General features: G+C 33.0%; 2 protein-coding genes across 2 annotated transcripts in view; one reads left to right on the top strand and one right to left on the bottom strand.

Moving 5' to 3' along the window:
• The window catches only part of Psf2 (DNA replication complex GINS protein PSF2-like protein), a 52626-nt gene that overhangs the window by 10466 nt on the left and 18328 nt on the right, over positions 1-23832 (bottom strand). The gene's annotated exons all lie outside the window — the stretch shown is intronic.
• RpL36A (ribosomal protein L36A) lies at positions 21576-22824 on the top strand. Its single transcript, XM_075297415.1, has 3 exons — positions 21576-21725; positions 22031-22204; positions 22516-22824. Exons 1-3 carry the CDS (start codon positions 21723-21725, stop codon positions 22651-22653), a joined length of 315 nt encoding a protein of 104 aa, XP_075153530.1. The 5' UTR covers positions 21576-21722; the 3' UTR covers positions 22654-22824.

Genomic DNA, 23832 nt, shown 5'->3' with positions numbered 1-23832 from the left:
CTATCAGCGTTACTACATAGACAAAATATCACTTATTAATTAAAATATTAGTTGAATTTGAAAAATATATTAAATTAAAAAAAAAAAAAGATTTATATAATTTTTTGAGCTTAATAAACCTAGCATAAAAATGGGTTTTGTTCTAAAGGCACATCTTTAAAAGGAGCTCGAAAAGTGTCCTCCCAAAGATGTTCTTTATTTGAACTAAACAGGAAGTTCTTTTAATTCAAATTATAAATCCATTCACGTTAATACATGCGTTGATGTAAAGGTTGATATTTTTCACTTTAAAGCACTCTAGCAAAACTGTTGCTTTCAAATAGAAAATTCAACTCTTCAATCAACGGTCGTCATAACGCATGGTATGTAACTCAACCTTTAGAATGCTTTAAAAATCATAAACAATTATAAAAAAATATTTGTAAAAATATCACAGAATTTTTAATTCACATCCAAAAGACTGAATTTGGACATACCTTCAGAAGTGATGCGAATTCGGTGCAACGGCTGTTTAAATGGTGAACATCTGTTCTGTGTTAAATTCATCGCTTCTGCGTCAATTTTGTACCACTTCCGGATCTAAAAAGAACGTTTTCACTACATTTTTGGCGATTTTTTTTACTGAACTAAATTAGTTCTATTTTAAAATTAATTTTTCAACTGGCATTGGTGATTGATATTGTCATTGCCGTGATTGAAGAAGTTTCAATTAAAAATTAATCTCCTCATTGTAATTTGAAATTGTTATTATATCATGCAAATGGTATAAAAATATGTATTAGCGATTCTATGTTTTGAGGAATACGAATTTAGTAAATACACTCAAAACACCGTCTGCTTCACTAAAGCCAATTGAACTTTATTTTAGTTCATGGAATTATTGTGTTTCTTTTACTCTAATATTTTTTTGCGTAATTAATTTAAATGAAATAAAAAAAGGAAAAAATTATACACAAATGAAGTATAAAGATTTACTAAATTCGTACTTCTTACAATATACTTCATTACTTCTTTAAATTTGTAAGGCACTAAAGACATTCTTTCAATTTTGAACTCCAATTTCTTTCCTTCAAACTACAAAATTTTCTTTAACAAATAAACAAATTAATTATTTACAATAGTTTTTTTTTTTTTTTGAATTTGTCAAAAATTATTTACTTATTTTTGTGATATCAGCGTTTGTGTACCTTTGGGAAATGTATCAAATCTCTAATCAGTTCTGATAATCGCTATGCCACTTAGACTATTCAGTCCATTATGATACCACAGTGGTGAACTGCTCTCTTATCACTGAGTGCTGCCCGATTCCATGTTAAGCTCAATGACACGGGACCTCCTTTTTATAGCCGAGTCCGAACGGCGTTCCACATTGCAGTGAAACCACTTAGAGAAGCTTTGAAACAGTCAGAAATGCCACCAGCATTACTGAGGTGGGATAATCCACCGCTGAAAAACTTTTTGGTGTTCGGTCGAAGCTGGAATCGAACCCACAACCTTGTGTATGCAAGGCGGGCATGCTAACCATTGCACCACGGTGGTGGGTGTTACTTAAGACACAAGTACTTATCGGGCGACTTACATATGTTGCTGTACAAACACAAATGACTCAAGCCATCCTGAAACACAATTTTCTACTTTCTTTCATTTAAATATGCGTAAATATGAAAACCTTTCCACATATCAGGTGTAAACAGATTAGGGTTGTCTTTCGGGAAAAATTTTTATAAATCCCAGGATTCGGGATTTCACAATATAAAATCCCGAAATTTTCAGGATTCTTCAGGAGGAAATTTTGCTTTTTATAGTATACCTCATGTATAATTGTTTATTAACTCAATTTGTCGGGTATGAAATCTAAGGGCCATTTGCACTGAATGAAGACTCCAATTTATTAATAAATAAGGCTCAACTGCAGTTTATGGGCCCCTCACCGAATTGCTTAAAATTAATATATGTTGTGCCATTCGGTGAGCTGATTCCAACAAAGTGACCCATACCCGGGAGAAGTACCCGGGTCTTGAGATATAGCCCTCCAAAGGGTAAAAAAAAAACTTGATATATCTCTTTTGTTTTTTGTCCAATCTAGACAAACTTGGTATCATATGAAAGCTTATTCAATGCACTTTTATACGCAATATAAAGTTAATATTTAATTGAGTTTTGGAGATATAAATAAAAAAGAAAACTTTTACCCTATTTTTTGTTATTTTCGTTATATCTCAAAAAGTCTTCGATTATACCCTAATTTTTTTTTGCACATAGATTGAAACCCTATATTCTGGCTTTTCGATTGATGTACAACATGTCTTTATAAGTCCACTTTTAGCAAAGTTATGGAGTTTTTATTCTGAGTAGAAAAAAAAATGTATTATTACTGAAATATTTTCTCCCCTTATGTTTGCGTTAGCCTACTTTGGACTCTGTCCATAGGAGAAAGTCTTAAACTTTTTATGAAACAATTTCGTTCTTTTTATGAAAATGTTTCGTACTTTTTATGAAAAATTTTCGTAGTTTTTATGAAAAATGTTCGTACTTTTTATGAAAAACTTTCGTACTTTTTTCTGAAAAATGTTCGAACTTTTAGAAAAAAATTTATAGTCGAAAGTGCATTTGGTTGTAGTTGCAAGTGTGAAAAATGACATCACTACTTTACATCTTAAGTTTTTGAATAATTTTTAGTTTTATTGCTTCACTTTTATTCATAGCGCGCTATCACCCAAATGAGAAGTAGCATAGACTTGCATAAAAAATAGAATAAAGGAATGCACTCAAGCACATTATAAAAGACAATTTAATGCCGCGAACGGAAATTTTACAACTTCAATGAAACTTCTTCGTTATTTCAAAGAAAATGTTTCGTACTTTTTATGAAGAAATTTTAACGCAGAATGTTTCGTAAAATATTCGTAAAAACTTCTTCACAAAATTCATGAAATGTGAAGAAAGTTTCGTTAAAAGTACGAACTTTTTACGAAGAAAAGTTAATGTAGAATGTTTCGTAGAAGTTTCGTATATTCGTAAAATGTTCTTCGTAAAATTTACGAAAATGAATGAAAATTTCGTTATTTTAATGAAGAATTCAGGGAGAATAGTTAATGAAGAATTCTTCGTAAAATTAACGAAGAGAATTCTTTCGGTGTATAAAGACATGTAGTCCATCAATCAAACTAGGCTTTCAAGCTATGTATAAAAAATGTAGGGTATAATCGAAGACTTTTTGAGATATAATGAAAATAACAAAAAAATTGGGTAAACATTTTCTTTTTTATTTATATCTCCCAAACTAAATTAAATATTAAAAAAATATTTTTTGCCTATAAAAGTGCATTGAATAAGCTTTCATATGAATGTCTAGAATGGACAAAAAAACAAAAGATTTTTATTGACCCTTTGGAGGGCTATATCTCAAGACCCGGGTACTTCCCCCGGGAATCAGCTCACCGAATGACACAACATATATTAATTTTAAGTAATTCGGTGAGGGGCCCATAAACTGCAGTTGCTCCCGGGATTTATACCGGGTGACAGCCCTAAAACAGCAATTGGTGATATGAATAGGAACAAACATTTCTTGTTGTAATGTAATCTCAAATGTACAGTATAACAGAGCATCAACAATCACTATTATATTCGTATTCGGCTTAAAATATTCGGTCTGACACTACAAAATCAAATTTGCTTATTTCGTTCGTGTGAATGTACTACAGCTTATGTAGGAAGTGTCGTCCATGTTTTGTCCCCACCTGTAGTGACATACTCAATAATCCTTATCAGGGTAACAGAATATGAGCAATGTGAACCGTCATTGGAAATTTGGTTTGTTTACATTAAAAATCAACCAGATTTATGGTATGCATTTTTTAAATAGTGTTATTCTTTAGTTTTTGTTATACAAATTGCCTCTACTAGCACCCTACTACTGTGATAAATGAATTTACAAATTTTGTTTGAAATTGTTCATTGATTAAACAATTACGTTGCCATCTTTTTGTATGAAAATAATAGATTAACACGAAGAATGACAACAATCAGTGTGTGTGTGTGTGTGATAGAGAGAGAAAGAGAGACCGTTGGGTAGTGTTCAAGAACTCATTGCACTAAAAACGCATCACATACAGAGAGACACGTAGGATAGTTTACATGCTTTCCATCACTAATTACTGCGCTTTTTTGTACTTTAGAAAAAACATTTTCTCTTTTTTCTCGCAATAATTCACATTAAATGTCGGTACTAAGTCCGTATTATCTCTAAATATTTTTTAACGCTTACTATATATTTATATATATACAGCATGTAGTTGTATTTTTATGAAGCCCACGTGAGGAAAACGCAATGTGTAAATCACCCGATTAAAATTGTCTGAAAGTATTGTAATAGGCAATTGTGATGCATAACCATCCATGCATAATTGGTTTTTAATACATGTATTTTTTAAATATTTGTGATAATGGTCGATTCTATATAGATTTTTCTTCAAAAATTAGTGACTCAATAACCAAGCTTCAAAAATACATTCGTAATTTTATACTTATACAAAACTAAAAACAAGTAAGGAAAGTCTAAAGTCGGGCGGGGTCGACTATATTATACCCTGCACCACTTTGTTTAACCAAACTCGTCCAAAGTGTTGGGTGCTATATATAAAGGTTTATGTTCCATATACATATATTTAAATATGGCCTGTACATAATTTGTTAGTCTTCTACAAAATTTATAGACTTTAAATTTAAGTCGGCTAATGCACTAGGGTGAAACACAATGTTAGTAAAAAAACAAGTAAGGAAATTCTAAAGTCGGGCGGGCTGACTATATTATACCCTGCACCACTTTGTAGATCTAAATTTTCGATACCATATCACATCCGTCAAATGTGTTGGGGGCTATATATAAAGGTTTGTCCCAAATACATACATTTAAATATCACTCGATCTGGACAGAATTTGATAGACTTCTACAATATCTATAGACTCAAAATCTAAGTCGGCTAATGCACTAGGGTGGAACACAATGTTAGTAAAAAAATATGGGAAACATTTAAATCTGAAGCAAGTTTAAGGAAACTTCGCAAAAGTTTATTTATGATTTATCGCTCGATATATATGTATTAGAAGTTTAGGAAAATTAGAGTCATTTTTACAACTTTTCGACTAAGCAGTGGCGATTTTACAAGGAAAATGTTGGCAATGTTGACAATTTTTGTCGAAATCAGAAAAACAGATATATGGGAGCTATATCTAAATCTGAACCGATTTCAACCAAATTTGGCACGCATAGCTACAATGCTAATTCTACTCCCTGTGCAAAATTTCAACTAAATCGGAGCAAAAAATTGTCCTCTGTGGTCATCAGAGAATGGAGCCGATCCATTTTTGTCGGCGGCGGCTGACACTAAATTTTTGCCTCCGGCGGCGGCGCCTTAACGGCTAAGTCGATATAAATTTGTCCATTCAGCTGCGGACAATTATCCAATATAAAATCAATTTGAAGTTATTCGAATGGTAATGATATTAGTTGTACAACCAATACTACGAACAAATTTACTTTTCATCCAAATTTTCTATAGCTACATTTTTGCAAAATTATTATAGCAGCTTGAAAATGATTGGTTGCGTTCAAAATTTTGGTAAATATAAGACAATTATATAGAAAATTTTCTGATTTAAATTGATATTTTTAATTAATTGGCGGCTAAATTTGAGTCGAGATGAGTCGACATATTCGGCGGCGGCGTCGACTGGCAAAAAATGGTCGGCGGTGACTGAAATCGGCGGCGCAACTGGGCGGCTTCATTCTCTGGTGGTCGTATGGTCTATGGTCATGGGAGCTATATCTAAATCTGAACCGATTTCAACCAAATTTGACACACTTGACTACACTACTAATTGTACTCCTAGTGCAAAATTTCAACCAAATTGGCGTAAAACTCTGGCTTCTGGGACCGTATTAGTCCATATCGGGCGAAAGATATACATATATGGAAGCTATATCTAAATCTGAACCGATTTCAATAAAAATTGGCACACTTGACTATAGTACTAATTATTCTGCTTGTGCAAAATTTTAAGCAAATTAGAATAAAACTCTGGCTTCTGGAGCCATATAAGTCCATATCGGGCGAAATATATATATGGGAGCTATATCTAAATCTGAACCGATTTCTTCCAAAATCAATAGGGTTCTATTCTGAGCCAAAACACATACTTGTGCCAAATTTGAAGTCGATTGGACTAAAACTGCGACCTAGACTTTGGGCTATATCGACTCAGGAGCCCACCCTGAGCATTTTGCCAAAGACACCATGTGTCTATCTAGTCTCCTTCTGGGTGTTGCAAACATATGCACTAACTTATAATACCCTGTTCCACAGTGTGGCGCCGGGTATAACAACCCACGCGCAAACATATCGATTACATTGATGACAGATATTGGAAGGATGAAATACTTCTTAGTACGAATGAACTAAAATATTTTTCTATGCCAAGTGTTATACGTATGTATGATAAGCTTTCTACTCAGTGTTATCGTTTTATAAGAAATTTTACTAAATTTGAGGAAACTTGGTTTTAGTTCGGTTTTTGTTTATTTTTACGAATGCTTTGTTATCAGTGAATAACATTTTCTTGTTCAGTAGTAAATTCTTATACCCAGCGGAGAAACAAGTATTAGTAAAATACCATGCCTTATTCTAGTTAATGAACCTTTCCTAACTGCTTTCAGTTTAGGAGTTTTTTTACTGAAACAAGTAAATTTTTTTATTTCACACAAAAATTTACCTTAATGGATATAAAATGGCTAAACTAAATTGATAAACATTTTGTCCTTTAGTCTCGAAAGCACTTTTTTTCTGGGTGTAGGAGGTAAAATATACAAAGAATAATTTTTACTTTTTGAAAATTCGATCGGTAACATTTCAAAGCCTAAAAATGCTACAAAATTTTCGCAAGGCTCAGAATTACAAAAATGGTAATCACTATTGTTACAAGAGCCATTTTATATTTTGTGAAACACCAATCACAACTATCTTATTATAATTTATTTAAATAAAAACGAAAATGAAGTGCTGAAAACATACCGTGCCAGCATTTCAAAGTTACATTTCATCCTCATCGTTACCACAGACTAGTAAGTGACACTACAACAATCGCCAACTGTGATGGGGGGAACGTATCAAAAAGTACTAAATGTACATAAAAGTATTTTGCCATCATTATTTTTACAAGAGCCATTTTATATTTTTACAAGAGCCATTTTATATTATATTTTGCCATCACTATTTTTACAAGAGCTACTAGCTTGCTATAAATTATTCTAATAAATAGGAAAATGTAGTGCTGAAAACATACATAGTTATTACGCTTAAAATATTGAAAGGTATATTGGTGAACAATTTTCGACTTTCAAATTGAATAAAGTGATAGTTTTTCAGATATTTTTCCAGACACGCTGCCTCTATCAAGAATAAACACTGATAAACGCTGGAGCATCAGTCGAATATAGCAGAATTGCAACTTATAAATAAATATAATTCCTTTTTTAAGCCATTATGTTCCATGTGTTTTTATTTGTATAAATGTTATACCTGCAATCATTTATAAATTTTTATTCAATTTAATAAATATCTAAACAATCGTATTTTACTTGACCACAATGATTATTTTACAACCATCTTAAAATTCACTTTTTCTTACAGTTTGAAAGGGCTCTTATTGGCGTCTTTCTAAATTTATCTAAAAAGGCACCTTATAATTGCACTCATGCGTTAATTTTTTGTAGCAACTTGGCGTGGTACAACTTCTCTATAGTGACGGCACTTTTGTGATATACAAAACTATATCGTATACGACTGTTTCTCAGAAGCGCCGCCAATCTCAAAAAATGTTAGCAGGGAATGTGGACAAAATTTATGCGACAGTGGATGTCAACATTTGAGAGGTTTCACTGTATTATTTATACTCTACAGCAATGAATTTTAAACTAATGTTGCAGAAAATGCAGCGCGATTACAAAACCTTAACAAATTATATTCGCCACACAAAAATGTCATATTTTCCCAACCTCACCTAAAAGTTCTTGTTTCATCCATAGCATATATTGAAATGAAATGGTATTGCAAACATGCATGTAGTGAAATGTATGCTGGTAAATCATGACTAATGCTTTAATAATTACAATTTTCAAGAGATTCGTATAGAAGTGTGCTATGCATTTACTCCTACACTCTGTTATTTTGTTCTAATTTTGTTGTTGCCATCTGTTCTTTGATCTATTTCGCTCAATTGAATATGAGAGAACCACGGTACGTAGAATATCTAAATACGTTTGGTATAAAAGTATGCCTCTGTGGTGAATCCATTGAAATTAAAAATGTTAATGTTGTGCATTTGCACAATTCTATTTGTTATTTAATTTGTATTTGTATACGCTCCACCTTGTAATGCATTGAAATATTTACCAGAGAACCCACGAAAAATTCATATTAATATTTTTGATTGTCATGTGCGAGTCCATCTTGTGATATACATGACTATCTTGTATACATTTATTCAACCCCCGCCCATGGCCAAACTTTATTATTTATTTTTATTTAAAATCAATTTACTACACAAAACTGTGTATAATTCCAGTTCAACTCGTGGTTAAATATATTGGCATTGTCCTACTAAAAGACGCCTAAGTTTCTTCTCGTCGGATTCTGTGAATGCGGAAATAAGCTTCTTTAGCTATTTAGCTTCACTTCTTGTAATTCGATTGACTTTGGATTAGGGCTGTCATTCGGGATCGATTTTTAAAAATCCCGCTATTCGGGATTTCACAATATAGAATCCCGGGATTTTTTTTCGGGATTCTTTAAATATTTTAAGTAGTAACAAACAAATATTTTAAGTAATAACGAAACATTGTTGTACATTAAACCAATGTAGTTTAATTCAATTTAAAAAAACAACAACAAAAGAACATAATGCTATGTTCCCACCGACTAGTTTTCCTCATTCGTTTTTCCAAAACATTTCACCATTCACACCGGTTTGATATGTTTTAGTTTGACAGTTACCATGGAAACTAGAAATTCACATTTACTCGAAATTCACATATATGCAACCTATGTCAAAATAATTACCGCGAGCGCAAAGGGAAAACATTTTTTATGTTATTTTCACATGTCCATGTTCTTAAAAGCCTTTGTTTATTCTTTTTTTTTCTATGAAACTTATTTCAATATTTTGACATATATTTTGAATAGGGTATGTTATTCGGGGTATATTCCAAATTAGGTGGGTTCACATTCTAAAATTGACGTGTTTTGGAGGAAAACTTGTGTTTTGAACTTGTTTTTTAGTATGGCGAAAACGACTCGTTTTGAAGTGCTTATAAAGGGAAAACATTTCAAAGCCCAAAACATGCTTGGTGAGAACACCGTATAAGTGTAAATTAAAAATCAATTTTAAATTGCTATCATACTTAACGACAGTGTTACCGTTGGAAATTTTCAGAAAGTGGTAATCATCAAAAAAAGTGGCACAATTCTTTTTGAACAGTGGCACATTCTATTAATTAACTTATACAAAAAAAAAATACTTAACAAAAAAGAAAAAAAAAACAGGTATTTCCAAAAATAATATAAAAAGTAAAATGTTAGTCAAATATTTGTTATAATAATTGGGTTACATGTTTGTTTATACGCCCCTCTTTCCTATACATTGTAATGAGATCATCATTAGGAATTAATTTCTCAAGTTCCTTGGCAACAAAGTGTAGAATTGACGGAATGGAGTGACAAGTTTGTACTTTGAGTGTGTTTGTTAATTTATTTTTCATCAAAGTAAGCTTTGAAAACCTGGGTTCAGCGTAGGCACTGCTATGAGGAAAATTTAAAATATATTTTGCAAATTCATACAAATTAGTAAACAAATGTCCATTAAAATTATTTTTTATATTTCCTTCTTTCAACCAAAATTTTCCACATTTGTACTTTTAAATAGTTGGCTATAGTTGGGATCTTCAGATTTATACTCTAATATGTTAGACTTGTTTATAAAATCATCAGGCCTAAGTAATGCGGATCTAAGAATCTTTTTTAGAATGTTTGTTTCATCTGTATTGATATCAGTTATCAGTTGATATCAAAATAAATAAAAACGCCATTTCATATCGCTATCTTAAGCCTAGTACTAAGATCACGTTTTCGCACGAAAATCTGTTATACTCCATATAAAAAACGTTAGCGCGGAATAAAGGCGAAATCTTTGTTTTGGAAATTTTAAAGCACATATTTATGCAAACCTGGATTTTTCGCACGAAAAAATAGGCAGGCATATTATTTCGCATAAATAAGGTAACACCCCTGGGTTTGAGACCCTATATACGGATGTAGATGAAGATAATCGTTTTTCGCAGAAACGAACTTAGTACTAAGCATTACTCAGCAAAACACTTTAAGGATTAGATTGGATTAGGCGTATTTTCGTATACTTGTAATAATCCTTTTGACCTTCATCGATTTAAGTAAAAATATCAAGGCATGCCCGCCTTGCATACACAAGGTCGTGGGTTCGATTCCTGCTGCGACCGAACACCAAAAAGTTTTTCAGCGGTGGATTATCCCACCTCAGTAATGCTGGTGACATTTCTGAGGATTTCAAAGCTTCTCTAAGTGGTTTCACTGCAATGAGGAACGCCGTTCGGACTCGGCTATAAAAAGGAGGTCCCTTGTCATTGAGCTTAACATGGAATCGGGCAGCACTCAGTGATAAGAGAGAAGTTCACCAATGTGGTATGACAATGGACTGAATAGTCTAAGTGAGCCTGATACGTTGGGCTGCCACCTAACCCAACCTAACCTAAGACTCCAATTTATTAATAAACAATCATAGAAAGCCACAATTTTACCAAATTGGAATTATTTTTTCTGGATCCCGAAAAATCCCGGCATTCAAAATAAAAAATCCCGGGTGGGAGCCCTACTTCCACTTGAATGAACCAGAGTATCAACTTTAACAATCCTGACATCGTAGGGCCTGTTCAAAGGGAGCCACCGTGGTGCAATGGTTAACATGCCCGCTTTGCATACACAGGGTCGAGGGTTCAAACCCAGTTTCGACAAAACGCCAAAAGTTTTTCAGTGGTGGATTATCCCACCTCAGTAATGGCAGTGACATTTCTGAGTGTTTGAAAGCTTCTCTAAGTGGTTTCACTGAAATGTGGAACGCCGTTCGGACTCGGCCATAAAAAGGAGGTACCTTGTGATTGAGCTTCACATAGAATCGGGCAGCACTTAGTGATAAGAGAGAAGTTCACCACTGTGGTATCACAATGAACTGAAAAGTCTAAGTGAGCCTGAAATATCAGGCTGCCAATACACCTACCCTAGGGCCTGTTTGAAACAGAAACCATAGACCAAGAAAATATAGAGACATACTTTGATAATTCACCATGGTTTAGTTTATTTGCAGTGCGCAGTCATTCCACTCAATTGCGCAGTCAAGTGACTCAATTTCTTTTGTTGAAAACGAGAATTACCATACAAATCAGTCAATTTGCATTACAAAAAAGGTGTAGATGTATAGAATTTTATATGCTTTTACAATAGTTGGTGTTTCATCAAGAAAACAAAGGAAAGTAAACAAATTAAAGCCAAATTAAAAAAATCACTCAATTGCAGACGTAAAAGAGCCCTCTACGGTGTGCAGACAAACTACAGCGCTGTGCATTCATTTGAGATGTCTATACCTTCCTTGGTCTATGGTTTCTGCATAGACCAAGGAAGGTGTATACACCTTCCTTGGTCTATGCAGAAACCATAGACCAAGGAAGGTATAGACATCTCAAATGAATGCACAGCGCTGTAGTTTGTCTGCACACCGTAGAGGGCTCTTTTACGTCTGCAATTGAGTGATTTTTTTAATTTGGCTTTAATTTGTTTACTTTCCTTTGTTTTCTTGATGAAACACCAACTATTGTAAAAGCATATAAAATTCTATACATCTACACCTTTTTTGTAATGCAAATTGACTGATTTGTATGGTAATTCTCGTTTTCAACAAAAGAAATTGAGTCACTTGACTGCGCAATTGAGTGGAATGACTGCGCACTGCAAATAAACAAAACCATGGTGAATTATCAAAGTATGTCTCTATATTTTCTTGGTCTATGCCGAAACTTTTTACTAGCATTGGTAAAAATTTGACATGAAAAGAGGTGAGTATAATTTCACTAGCCCAGGGGCATCAAAGAAATTTGACATTTGCTGAGAATTATTGACATTTACGACATCACATGGCTTCGTATGTTTTAAATATCTCAAAACAAATAAACAAATTATTTGTTAAAGAAATGAGTACAGCAAACTATTATTTTTTTATTTTTTCTAATAGTAAAAAGTTTTGGTTTTGAACAGATCCTTAGTGTGTAAATATAACCATTGCGATAAGCGAGCACTTGTTTACGATCATTTCTTACGAGAAGCCCAAAATCCGCGACGGAATACGTGACGGCTGGCGGCGAGTCGCCAAATTAAAATCCATTCTAATTCCTTGATGGAAAATAGGATAGTGTTGCTATTGCTTATCAAATATTTGAACTCACCACTAGACATTTTTGTAGACTACGTAGAAATCATTTTCCAATGTCGAATTATATAGGGGAAAATGGTACCGAAAATGTACCAAAATGTCCGACGGTATTGGAGGTTTTTATATCAGAGTACATTTGATATAAAATCAAATATTTGACTATAATTTTTTTTGCTGAATAAGTTATTTTTCAATATTTGTTAACCCTATTTATTATCCCTAATCAAATTGTGTGGGTCCATTTCTGATTTTATATTTCACCTGATCCATTTCAAATTCCGAATATGTGTTTACGATCTCCAAAGTCTACAAAAAATGTAGTAACAGCAAATTTCTCATATCAGAAACGAATGCTTTTATTCGAATAAGGCTGAGTTTTCTTTATAAATTCAGGTGTTTTTATCATCGATATAGTAGAACGAATTCATTCGTTTCGGATATGAGGAATTGGTTTTTAATCCATAACCTAGAAATGACGATGTATAATCGTACGAGACAATTATATGAGAAATTGCTTTTAACCACAACAATAAAATTGTTTCTAATAGTTAAATTTTGTACGACCTTATTATTTTTGGTTATTCTTAGATCTGCTCTAAAATGGACTATCAACATCTCTGAATATACAAATAAAAGACTATTTCATATTTACATCCGACGTTTCATTGGTGATTTCCAACCTTTTCTGTAATGAATCTAAAATATTTAGTCTTTTGTCATATTTTTGACTATTTCTAAATTGTAAAAAAGCAACGTCACAGGACCACAACGACATTAAACAAATATTTAAAATAATTTCAAACGTAATTATAAAACAAGCTGAGTTTTCTTTCACAGAAATTTTTCCTTATTTTTATTTTTCTTCACAGAAGATTGAACATGAACTCAATTTCTATATTTTCACCAAATTGTTAACCATGAGAAACTATTTCACAAAGTTATTTCGGTAAAACAATGTACTCATTGTGCAGAATCTATATGTTTTCAGCAGTTAATATTCTAAATTTGATTTGATGACAATTGTACTCAATCTCAAAGTGAACATAGATTTACAGAGAAATATTAAATTCTACTTTCGACCCTTAAATTAGCATCTGCTAGTATTTGATATAGTAGTCACACAGAGCTTTGTTATTGAATTTTTCTTTAGCGTTGTTTCGGAAAACATGCCTATTATACACTATGTTTCAAACACGCCTAAACTCGTGATGACTTAACCAACGTTTTACTGCAAACAAGAAAACTGGGCATTGAACTCCCTCTCTTCTATCCTCGTATTCTACTTTCCCAATCAATGTATGGTCATCGTATTCCTTATAATTGTAGGCTGAGTAACGTCACCCTCGTCAATTGTTTGTGCGAAGCTACAAAACGAACTGATGCCATCTGTACTGGCGTGCCATGTTTATATGACAGAAAATTCCGTACAGTGCTGCTCTTCTGTCCAAAAAGTGATGCTAGAGTAACATTAATTTATTCAACAAAATGGAGAGTAACGCAAGAGAGATGTATAAAAAAAGGTTGCCAATATTGGGTTAGTTTATTGGTATATAAATATTAATTTTTAATATGAAAACATGAAAACAGTAAAGGTGGAATAACATACTATGCGTTAGTCCGTGAGTTTATAGATTGAAACTTATAAAATTAGTTCTTTGGACCATTCTCTTCAAGTTATGCAATGAAAAGTAGTATATTAACTTTTGTATTTCACTTTCAATTTGGTTTCAACTTGTGATACGCGAACTTAGTGCAGGCCTCAAGACAAAACTTTTTACAATATTTTCTCACAAATTTAACTCAATTTTATGACATTAGAATTTTTGCTATAATGTTTCATTACGGAAATATCTGGTTTCGCCAGATATTTCCGACCCATACATTTCACTATCACATCCAAATTAGCGTACGTGCTTTTTGATATCTTTTCCAAATCCATATTAAAAAAATTAAATGGCAACTCTAGGTATTTTGCTGCGTTCTCTCAGTTTACCAAAAATGTATACAAAAGCGATTTCACTTATACATCTCTATACCATAAGGTGGCTGCTAAAAAAAACTATGCAGATTAGAGGTGTGCACGTGACACGAAATTGTCGTGACTCACGAAAATTTTCGTAACTCACGCGTGAGTAACGAAAACAATATCTACGTGAGTGTGCGTGAGTAACGAATTACGCTCACGAAAATAATCCCCCTCTCCAACATAAAACGCTTAAAAGCTAAATTCATTTGCAATTTTAGTGACACCTAGGATGTTAAGAGTTTAATAACGCTCTCGATTTTAATCGTGCTCATGACTTCAGACACGTCCCTAAGGTAAATTACTCATAAAATTATTCGTTAGTTACGACATATTTCGTGAGTCACGATATTTTTCGTGAGTCACGGTATTTTTCATGAGTAACGACATTTTCGTGCGTGAGTACAATCATTCTTTTCGTGAGTGTGCCTGAGACCTACCTAAAACTATCGTGCGTGAGTGTGCGTGAGTTAGATATTTCCGTCGTGAGTGTGCGTGAGCGTGAGTATAATATTACTCACGTGCACACCTCTAATTCAGATCAATTATTTGTATTAGCCCTAGGGCTGTCATTCGGGATCGAATTTTATAAATCCCGGGATACGGGATTTCAAAATATAGAATCCTGTGATTTTTTCGGGATCCCGAAATTTTCGCGGTTCTTTAAATACATCGCCAAAAAATTGTTGTACATTAATCCAATTTAGTTTATTTCAATTAAAAAACAAAAACACCAAAAAAAAACATAAGAGTAAATTAAAAAGCAATTTCAAATTGGTATACTTAACGAACACTTAAGGTGGAATTACATACACACAAAAAAATATGTTTTTGATTCAATCCCGAAATTCATTGATCCAATTAATTTTTTAATTGAAATGACTTCAATCACAGAAATGATAGTATCAATTAAAAAATTAATTGATCCAATAAAAATTAATTGATCCAATAAAAATTAATTGATACTATTCATTTGTGTGATTGATTTTTATTTCAATTAAAAAAATTGTTGATCCAATTATATTTTTGATTGAATATTTTTTAAAACTCAATTAAGATTTTAATTGGAAAATTTTTCGCGAAATTTTTTCTGTGTACCATTTATGCGTGCGTACGTTATATGCTGTTGTCAAAAAAAGTTAAAATGTGGGAACTACGATTGTTTGAGTTACACGATAAAAGTAACATATGTGTATGACGCGTGAAGTTGACGAACTTTTAACTTTTCAATGCGTCGGGTGCGTTGACAACATTAAACAACATGTAAACAAACCAAGAAACGAAAAACAATCTAAAATATGGACGAAATGTTATTGATTGAAGTTAAAATACATAAAGCCCTATACTTTAAAAAGTGCCTGGAATAAAAAAACACAACAAAAAGCGCAGAGGCAAGGAATGTAATCAGCAAATTCATTGGTGTTCCGACGCATGCTGTGTAGCTCAATTGAAGAATCGTATTCGTCAACGCATTCGAATACAACGTACGCACGCATGACCGCATGGTATGTAATTCCACCTGAACTTTTAACTTTTCAATGCGTCGAGTGCGTTGACAACATGCAAACAAATCAACAAACGAAAAACAATCTAAAATACGGAGGAATTATTAAGGAAATTAAAAAAATACATAATGTCCAATACTTTAAAAAGTGTGTGGAATATAAAAACATAATAAAAAGTGCAGAGGCGAGGAATGTAATCAGCAAATTTGTTTGTGTTCCGACGCATGCTGTGTAACTCAAATGAAGAATCGTATAACCGCATGGTATGTAATTCCACCTTTAGTCCAACTACAATATGAAAAAAGAACAAAAATTATGGGGAAAAATAAATTAAAAATCATGTCATGTCGCTATCTTACTCAACAAAACATTTTAAGGATTTTGATTGGATTAGGTATATTTTCGTACACTTGTGTTAATCCTTTGTAATTCATCGTTTTAAGTAACTTCCACTTTATTAATAAATAAGGGAAAATTTTTGAGGGACCCCGGGAGTAAAAATAAAAAATTCTGTGATTCAGGACGGGACAGCCCTATTTGGCACCCGGGTGACAGCCCTATTTGGCACCAAATTTTTCTTCAATACCTATCAATATGAAGGATAGGGAATTAAGAGCCTTAAATAGAAAAACTTAATTAACGATGACAACGAATCTGCCCTATTCGTTTTTCATTCCCAACAAAGACAAGGATGAGTATTTTTCACATGTAACACAATATCAATTTGATAGCGAATCCCATATTCAACATTAATTCAAATAGCCTAGCAAATTGCTTGCCTTCAACAAATTTTCCTCTTTGAAAAACTGTTTGAAAGCCTATTGAATACAAGCATTTCTCCAATGGTTGTGTTTAGTACAGAATCAGACGCCACTAATTGATAGAGAATTTCACCACCTGCGGTACCACTTTCCTTTTCATAGTTTAATTATTGTATTTTAATTTATTTACATGATACTCGACTCGGATTTGTGTCATGATATATTTTTTATACGCATTTATTGGCTTTGTAAAAAAGTACTTTTTACTAAATTTCAACAAAAATTCCATTGGAAGATTATTGTCAACAGCTCCTTTAGACTGAATTTTAAAGAAAATAAAATTACGTTTGTCAACTCCTCACTTTTAAATATTTTTTTATCGTATTCCAAAGACTGCAGTAGTATTGTAATCACTGTAGCCACAGTTGTACTTCATGGTACCTCATAAATTTGCTGTTGATAAATAAAAATGCATTTTTGGCAAAATTTTCTATAGAAATAAAATTTGGACAACATTTTCTATAGAAATAAAATTTTGACACAATTTTCTATGGAAATAAAATTTTGACAAAATTTTCTATAGAAATAAAAGTTTGACAAAATATCTTATAGAAATACAATTTTTCTACCGAAATAAAATTTTGACAAAATTTTCTAGCAATATAAATTTTGACATTCTCTATAAAAATAAGATTTTGAAAAAATTTCTATAAAAATAAAATTTTAATAATATTTTATAGAAATAAAATTTTGAAACAAATTTTCTATAGAAATAAAATTGTGACAAATTTTTCTATAGAAATAAAATATTGACAAAATTTTGTATAGAATATATAAAATGTTAACAAAAAAGAAAATAAAATTTTGACAAAATTCCCAAAAGAAACAATGTTGACAAAATTTTCTGTAAAAAAAATTGACAAAACTTTCTGAAGAAATAAATTTTTGCAAAATAATATTTTTTTTGTAAGATTTTCTCCAAACATTGGTACATTATTTTTATCTCAAGTTTCAATCGTGACTGTAATGGTATGCATTATTTTAGTACGCGATCGATTACTTCTTATCTAGAAAGTGTTCGTGTGCATGCGAAATATAGAAACACATGACACCATTCTTGAAATTCGAGATTTTCTACCCGAATGAACTTGTCTGTTTTGCCAAATTTGTAAAAGACTATTAGCAAATAAATTTGTTAAAGATTTTTTCAAAATATTAAAATATTTTGTCAAAACTATTGTACCATAAATCTGATATCGGCTTAAAAATATCTGCACAAAAGGTATTAAGTCATTCTTGGGGTTACTACGGTACTGACCAGTGTGAAAAAGTATAAAAAAAGTACCAAAGTACTGCATTTTCCATCCCTGCTTTGTATCAGTGATGGCAATTTGGCACTTTTAGCACCTAATTCAGTGCTTTTTAATTTCCAAAAAGCCCAAATTGCCTTTTTAGCGCCTTTTCAAAAAAGCACCAAGTTTGTGCTTTTTGGCGTTTTCATTTAGTGCTTTTGATGTTTTTTTCAATTTGTACAATTTTTAATTGATTTATGAAAAACTGTTTTTAAGGTCTGAATAGACTGTTAAAAAGCTAAACTAACTCAATTATATCCTGCCAACATTTGTTGAATTTGACGGTGCTTCTGAGAATCCCCACCACGTCGAAAGCAGTCGTATACGTCACCACGCCAAGTTACTACAAAAAAGCATCGCATGAGTGCAATTATTAGGTGCCTTTTTAGATAAATTTGGAACGACGCCAATAAGAGCCCCTTCAAACTATTAGACGAAGTGCATTTTAAAGGTAAGTACTATGTTTGTTTTCGCGTTGAAATTTTCGTAGTTACTTTATTAAAGCAGTTCAACATAACGCAGATAAATTAACTCATTTGATGCGCAGTTTCTTGTTCCTCTAGATTTCGGCAAGATTTTACAAGAATAAGTTGGTTTTCATATATAATTTTGATTATTTAAGAAAAAGTAATTGCGAAAATAAAGTGGGTTTCCGAACATTGTACCCACCTTAAAGGTGGGTATTAAGTTCGAGTTTTTTCACTAAAGTGAAAACTAAATCAGTAAAAACAGGCATAAAATTATACTTATTTGTTGCATATTTTATTATAACTTGATGGGGAATAGCCCAAAGCAAGTTTTCACAAAGTTTGTATTCCTTAAAAAGTATTATTAAAGAAAAGTAATCGTGAAAAAATGGCGATTTTAGCGGCTAAACTCGAACTTAATACCCACCTTAAGATAGAACTTAAGAATCATTGTTGTCAGGTAAAATACGATTGTTTAGATTTTTATTAATTTGAATAAGAACTTATAAATTATTCCAGGTTAACAAATAAATTTATAAGTTGCAATTATGCTATATTCGGCTGGCGCTCCAGCGTCTATCAGCGTTTATTCTTGTTGGAGGCAGCGTGTCTGGAAAAATATCTGAAAAACTCACTTTATTCCATTTGGAAAATCGAAAATTGTTCAACAATATTCCTTTTACAATTTTAAGCGTAATAACTATGTTTTCAGCACTTCAATTTCCAAATTTATCTAAAAAGTCACCTAATAATTGCACTCATGCGATGTTTTTTTGTAATAACTTGGCGTGGTACAACTTCTCAATAGTGACCGCATTTTTGCGACGAGCTTAGGATATCGTATACGACTGTTTTCGACGTGACGGGGATTCTCAGAAGGGCCGTCAAATTAAAAAAATGTTGACAGAGGATATAAGCATTAAAAATATTAAGCTGTATACAACGTACAACGAATAGATTGATTTTTGATTAAGGATTATAATTTTAAAATTGCTTCAAATCAATACCTATTTTAAAAGTTAATAGATCTTCTAAGTTATACTACGTTCGCTCTAGACACGAAATCTCGCTATTTAGAAACAAAATCTCTTTACAAATCTCAAGTGTTCGGTCTGGCAAAATAACGAGATTTCGTAGATTTGAGGATTTAACAACTGTTTGTAAATAATCAATGCAACCACAAACCCGTATGTGTACACGCACACACACACATTCATCTACAAGAAAAATTGGGACAGGGTTACAAAAGCGCATTTTTAGTACTAAAACCACAGCTGTACAAGGCAGAATAGGGCATTTTGAAAAAGATTTTGTTGAAATCCTCTACGAGCCAGCTGATCTTTGCTTATTGCAAATCTACTGAGATCTAGGAGGATTTTGTTGTGTCTAGTGCGAACGTAGTATTATGCGTTTTACAGACTATCAGTTATTCCGGACGGAATGTCGGTGTTTGTAACGAGTCTTAAGGGCACCTTATACAGTCGGATAAACCCTGCGACACAACTCGTTGCGGCGACAAATCCGATTGTATAAGGTCGTGTTCGGCTGTTGCGGGGACGTGTTGGCATAAAATCAAAACAACTTTGATTTTTTCTGGTTGGGTGGTACAAATCATTGAGTGTAAGGGGATGTTCGACAAACATTATCAAATACAAATTTATTTTTACATTAAAAACAGGCATTTCTGCAATGAAATTAATGATGGATCGCCAATTCTGGTTGAAAATTAAAGAAATATATAAATCTAAACCAGTATTGTGGCAAAAACGTGGAAAAATTCCACTTCCAATCAATGGGAAACCAGGCGACAAGTATTTTAAATTCATCAAGTAATTTGTAATATATTAAATGTGGATTACTTCAGAAATCATTGTTTTGACACATATACCAAGGTTTTTTTTTATTATTTTCTTCCATTTTTTCAGTAAAAAATGGTTTCACCCATAAATCTTCGTACAACTTCATTGTTTGTTTATGCTTCTTCTTATTTTTTCATGTTGTCATCACATTTGTTCGTCCAATGTAAGGGCAAAACTTGAACGAACACACAACAAATTGACGAACCTCTGTCGGAGTGTTTATCCGACCGTCTAAGGTCCGCTTTACAATATGTCGGATCGATACGACTTGTCGGCGATGACTAAATAATCGGTAAATGTGTTATCGATTCCATAAACATGCAGCAGTATCGATTATGGCTTCGGACTTAACTTATAATGTGCACAATATATGGGATATGTTCGACACGAGCACTGTTATCCGGAATAACTGATATTCTGTAATGCGCTTTACAGACTATCAGTTATTCCGGACGACAGTGCTCGTGTCGAACATATCCCATAATCGATACTGCCGCATGTTTATGGGATCGATAACACATTTACCGATTATTTAGTCATCGCCGACTGATAGTCTGTAATGCGCTTTACAGATTATCAGTTATTCCGGGCGGAATGTCGGTGTTTGTAAAGAATCTTACAGTGTGTCGAATCGATTCGACTTGTCGGCGATGTCTTAATAATCGGTAAATGTGTTATCGATCCCATAAACATGCAGCAGTATCGATTATGCCTTCGGACTTAACTTATAATGTGCACAATATATGGGATATGTTCGACACGAGCACTGTCGTCCGGAATAACTGATAGTCTGTAAAGAGCATAAAGCGCATTATCCATATCCCTAGAATATGCGCGCAATTTTTTGTCGCTTTTTGGTTTTGCCGACTGAATTTTAACTGGCTGAATATTTTTGATGATAGGAATTGGGGTGTTAGAAATTATAATATAGTTTTGGTGCCTTTTTCCATTCGGGAATCGGCATCACTTCTTTCTATTACTAAAATGTGAATGCGCCATAATGGTAATGCTCTACAGTCTTCAATAAATACAACTCTGTAATATTTGAGATGTGTTTTGTACGCATAACAATAGCTATGTTCGTTTTTTCGAACATAATTTGACATTCACTGACACATATGGCGCATCCGTTATTACCCTTCTCTTTCTTTTCGTTTCTTTCTTTGACAACTGAAATTCGTCAAGATGGTATGTGCCAAAAGAAATTATACGAAATTTAATGAAAAAATCTCAAAACATCAACGCGATGCCAAGCAAAAGAAATTCCTTAAATGAGAAATGTGATTGTGGATATATTCATAAATGGATTTACTTAAATATTTCCAAATAAGAACAGCAATGTAAATATGAAAAAAAAAAATAATTTTTGGGAAAAATTCGAAGATGCAAAGTGATGTTTTTGGTGGTTAATACTTCATTAAATTTCAAAAAGTTTTGTGGACGCTGAAATAAACCAAAAGATTTTTTACGATAGTTATCTTTGATTGTTTTAGGTAAACGTACCAAAACAACGTCGCACCTTCTGTAAGAAGTGCAAGTGCCACAAATTGCACAAAGTCACCCAATACAAGAAGTCCAAGGAGCGTAAGGGTGCCCAAGGTAGACGTCGTTACGACAGAAAACAACAAGGTTTTGGTGGTCAAACCAAGCCTATCTTCAGAAAGAAGGTAAGTGCTAAGGATTTATGGTAAATGATTAACCGATTTCCAAGGCATATTCGTAGAACCAGTTTACTGTTGTTTGTCCAAGGGAGAAACTAAGTATTTTGGTGGGATAAATATATGCCAGAGTAACGAAACAGATTTGTTTGTCAAATTGTTATGGCCTCCAAGAGATTGTTTGGTAATTCATAAAGCCAATCTCGCTAGCCGGAAGATTTGAACATTTTTTTTAATTCCTTTATACATTTTTTGTTTTGTTAATTGTTGAATTCTTGGAAAACTAATATACAATTTCCCTCTTTTTATTCCAATTACAGGCTAAGACTACCAAAAAGATTGTATTGCGTATGGAATGCACTGAATGCAAATACCGCAAGCAATCCCCATTGAAGCGTTGCAAACATTTCGAATTGGGTGGTGACAAGAAACGCAAGGGTCAAATGATTCAGTTCTAAATTATTCGCCCCCGGAATTTTGTACCCTTATCGCCTGGAAACGACGTTGTTTTTTACTTCGTAACGTGTACATTTTTTTAAGTTGTAACAAAATTACATTTTTTGTAATTTGTGTTTGGAAGAAAAAATTCTATGGAATCACTTTAAAATAAAGTGTTTCAGGACAAAAAACATGTGTGTGTTAATCTTTAATTATTTGGATAGTTTTTAGTGGCTAATATAAAAAAATACAATAAAAAAATTACATGGTAGCTGAAGGTAAAATGCAAAAATCAGCTTTGCAGAAAATGGCGCGTACCTATATAACGAATTGGATTGATCATAACTATGAAATTTGGCATTCTCTACAACAACAAGCAAATAAAGAGAAACCCATAATAGAAAACAGCGAATCATTGATGGTGGATTCAACCTAAACATGTTCGCTTTGCCCACAAATGTAATAGTTGGTATGCCCGACTTGCATACAAAGGGTGGTCAAGTGATCAATCCCAGTTTCGGTCGAATACCAAAAAGTTGGTAGGTGGATTATACCCTCTCAGTACTGCTGGTTACATTTCCAAGTATTTAAAGCTTCTCTAAGTGATTTTAGACAAGGTCTATGGTGTCACAAAGGAATACTGAATAATCATAGTGAGCCTGGAATCAAGGGCTTGTCATTATATCTAATCCAGTTTCAGCCATGGACCAACACGATAAGGGATTAAAATAGGATCGGTGAGTCGGGACATGTCTACTTGATTTTTGTTGGCTAAAACTTGGTTAACTGCATTGGGAGGTCTCATTTACGGCCGGTTACCATTAGCATCTTTGGATATTTCAATAACGAAACTAAAACCAATGTTGTTTTCCAAAAATGTTAGACCAAGCCTCGGAGCCACCGTGGTGCAATGGTTAGCATGCCCGCCTTGCATACACAAGGTCGTGGGTTCGATTCATGCTTCGACCGAACATCAAAAAGTTTTTTTTTTCAGCGGTGGATTATCCCACCTCGGTAATGTTGTTGACATTTCTGAGTGTTTCAAAGCTTCTCTAAGTGGTTTCACTGCAATGTGGAACGCCGTTCGGACTCGGCTATAAAAAGGAGGTCCCTTGTCATTGAGCTTAATATGAAATCGGGCAGCACTCAGTTCACCACTGTGATATCACAAACGACTGAATAGTCTAAGTGAGTCTGAT

The sequence above is a fragment of the Haematobia irritans genome, chromosome 2 (genome assembly GCF_050003625.1).
Source record: "Haematobia irritans isolate KBUSLIRL chromosome 2, ASM5000362v1, whole genome shotgun sequence".
In the NCBI taxonomy this organism is placed as follows: Eukaryota; Metazoa; Arthropoda; class Insecta; order Diptera; family Muscidae; genus Haematobia; species Haematobia irritans.
The sequence above is the reverse complement of the archived record's forward strand: the minus strand, read 5'-3'. Positions and strand labels throughout refer to the sequence as shown.

Excerpts from the sequence above, each read along its gene's own strand:
- RpL36A (XM_075297415.1), top strand. Across the intron at positions 22,205-22,515 it reads AGCCTATCTTCAGAAAGAAG|GCTAAGACTACCAAAAAGAT; the intron begins GTAAGTGCTAAG and ends TTCCAATTACAG.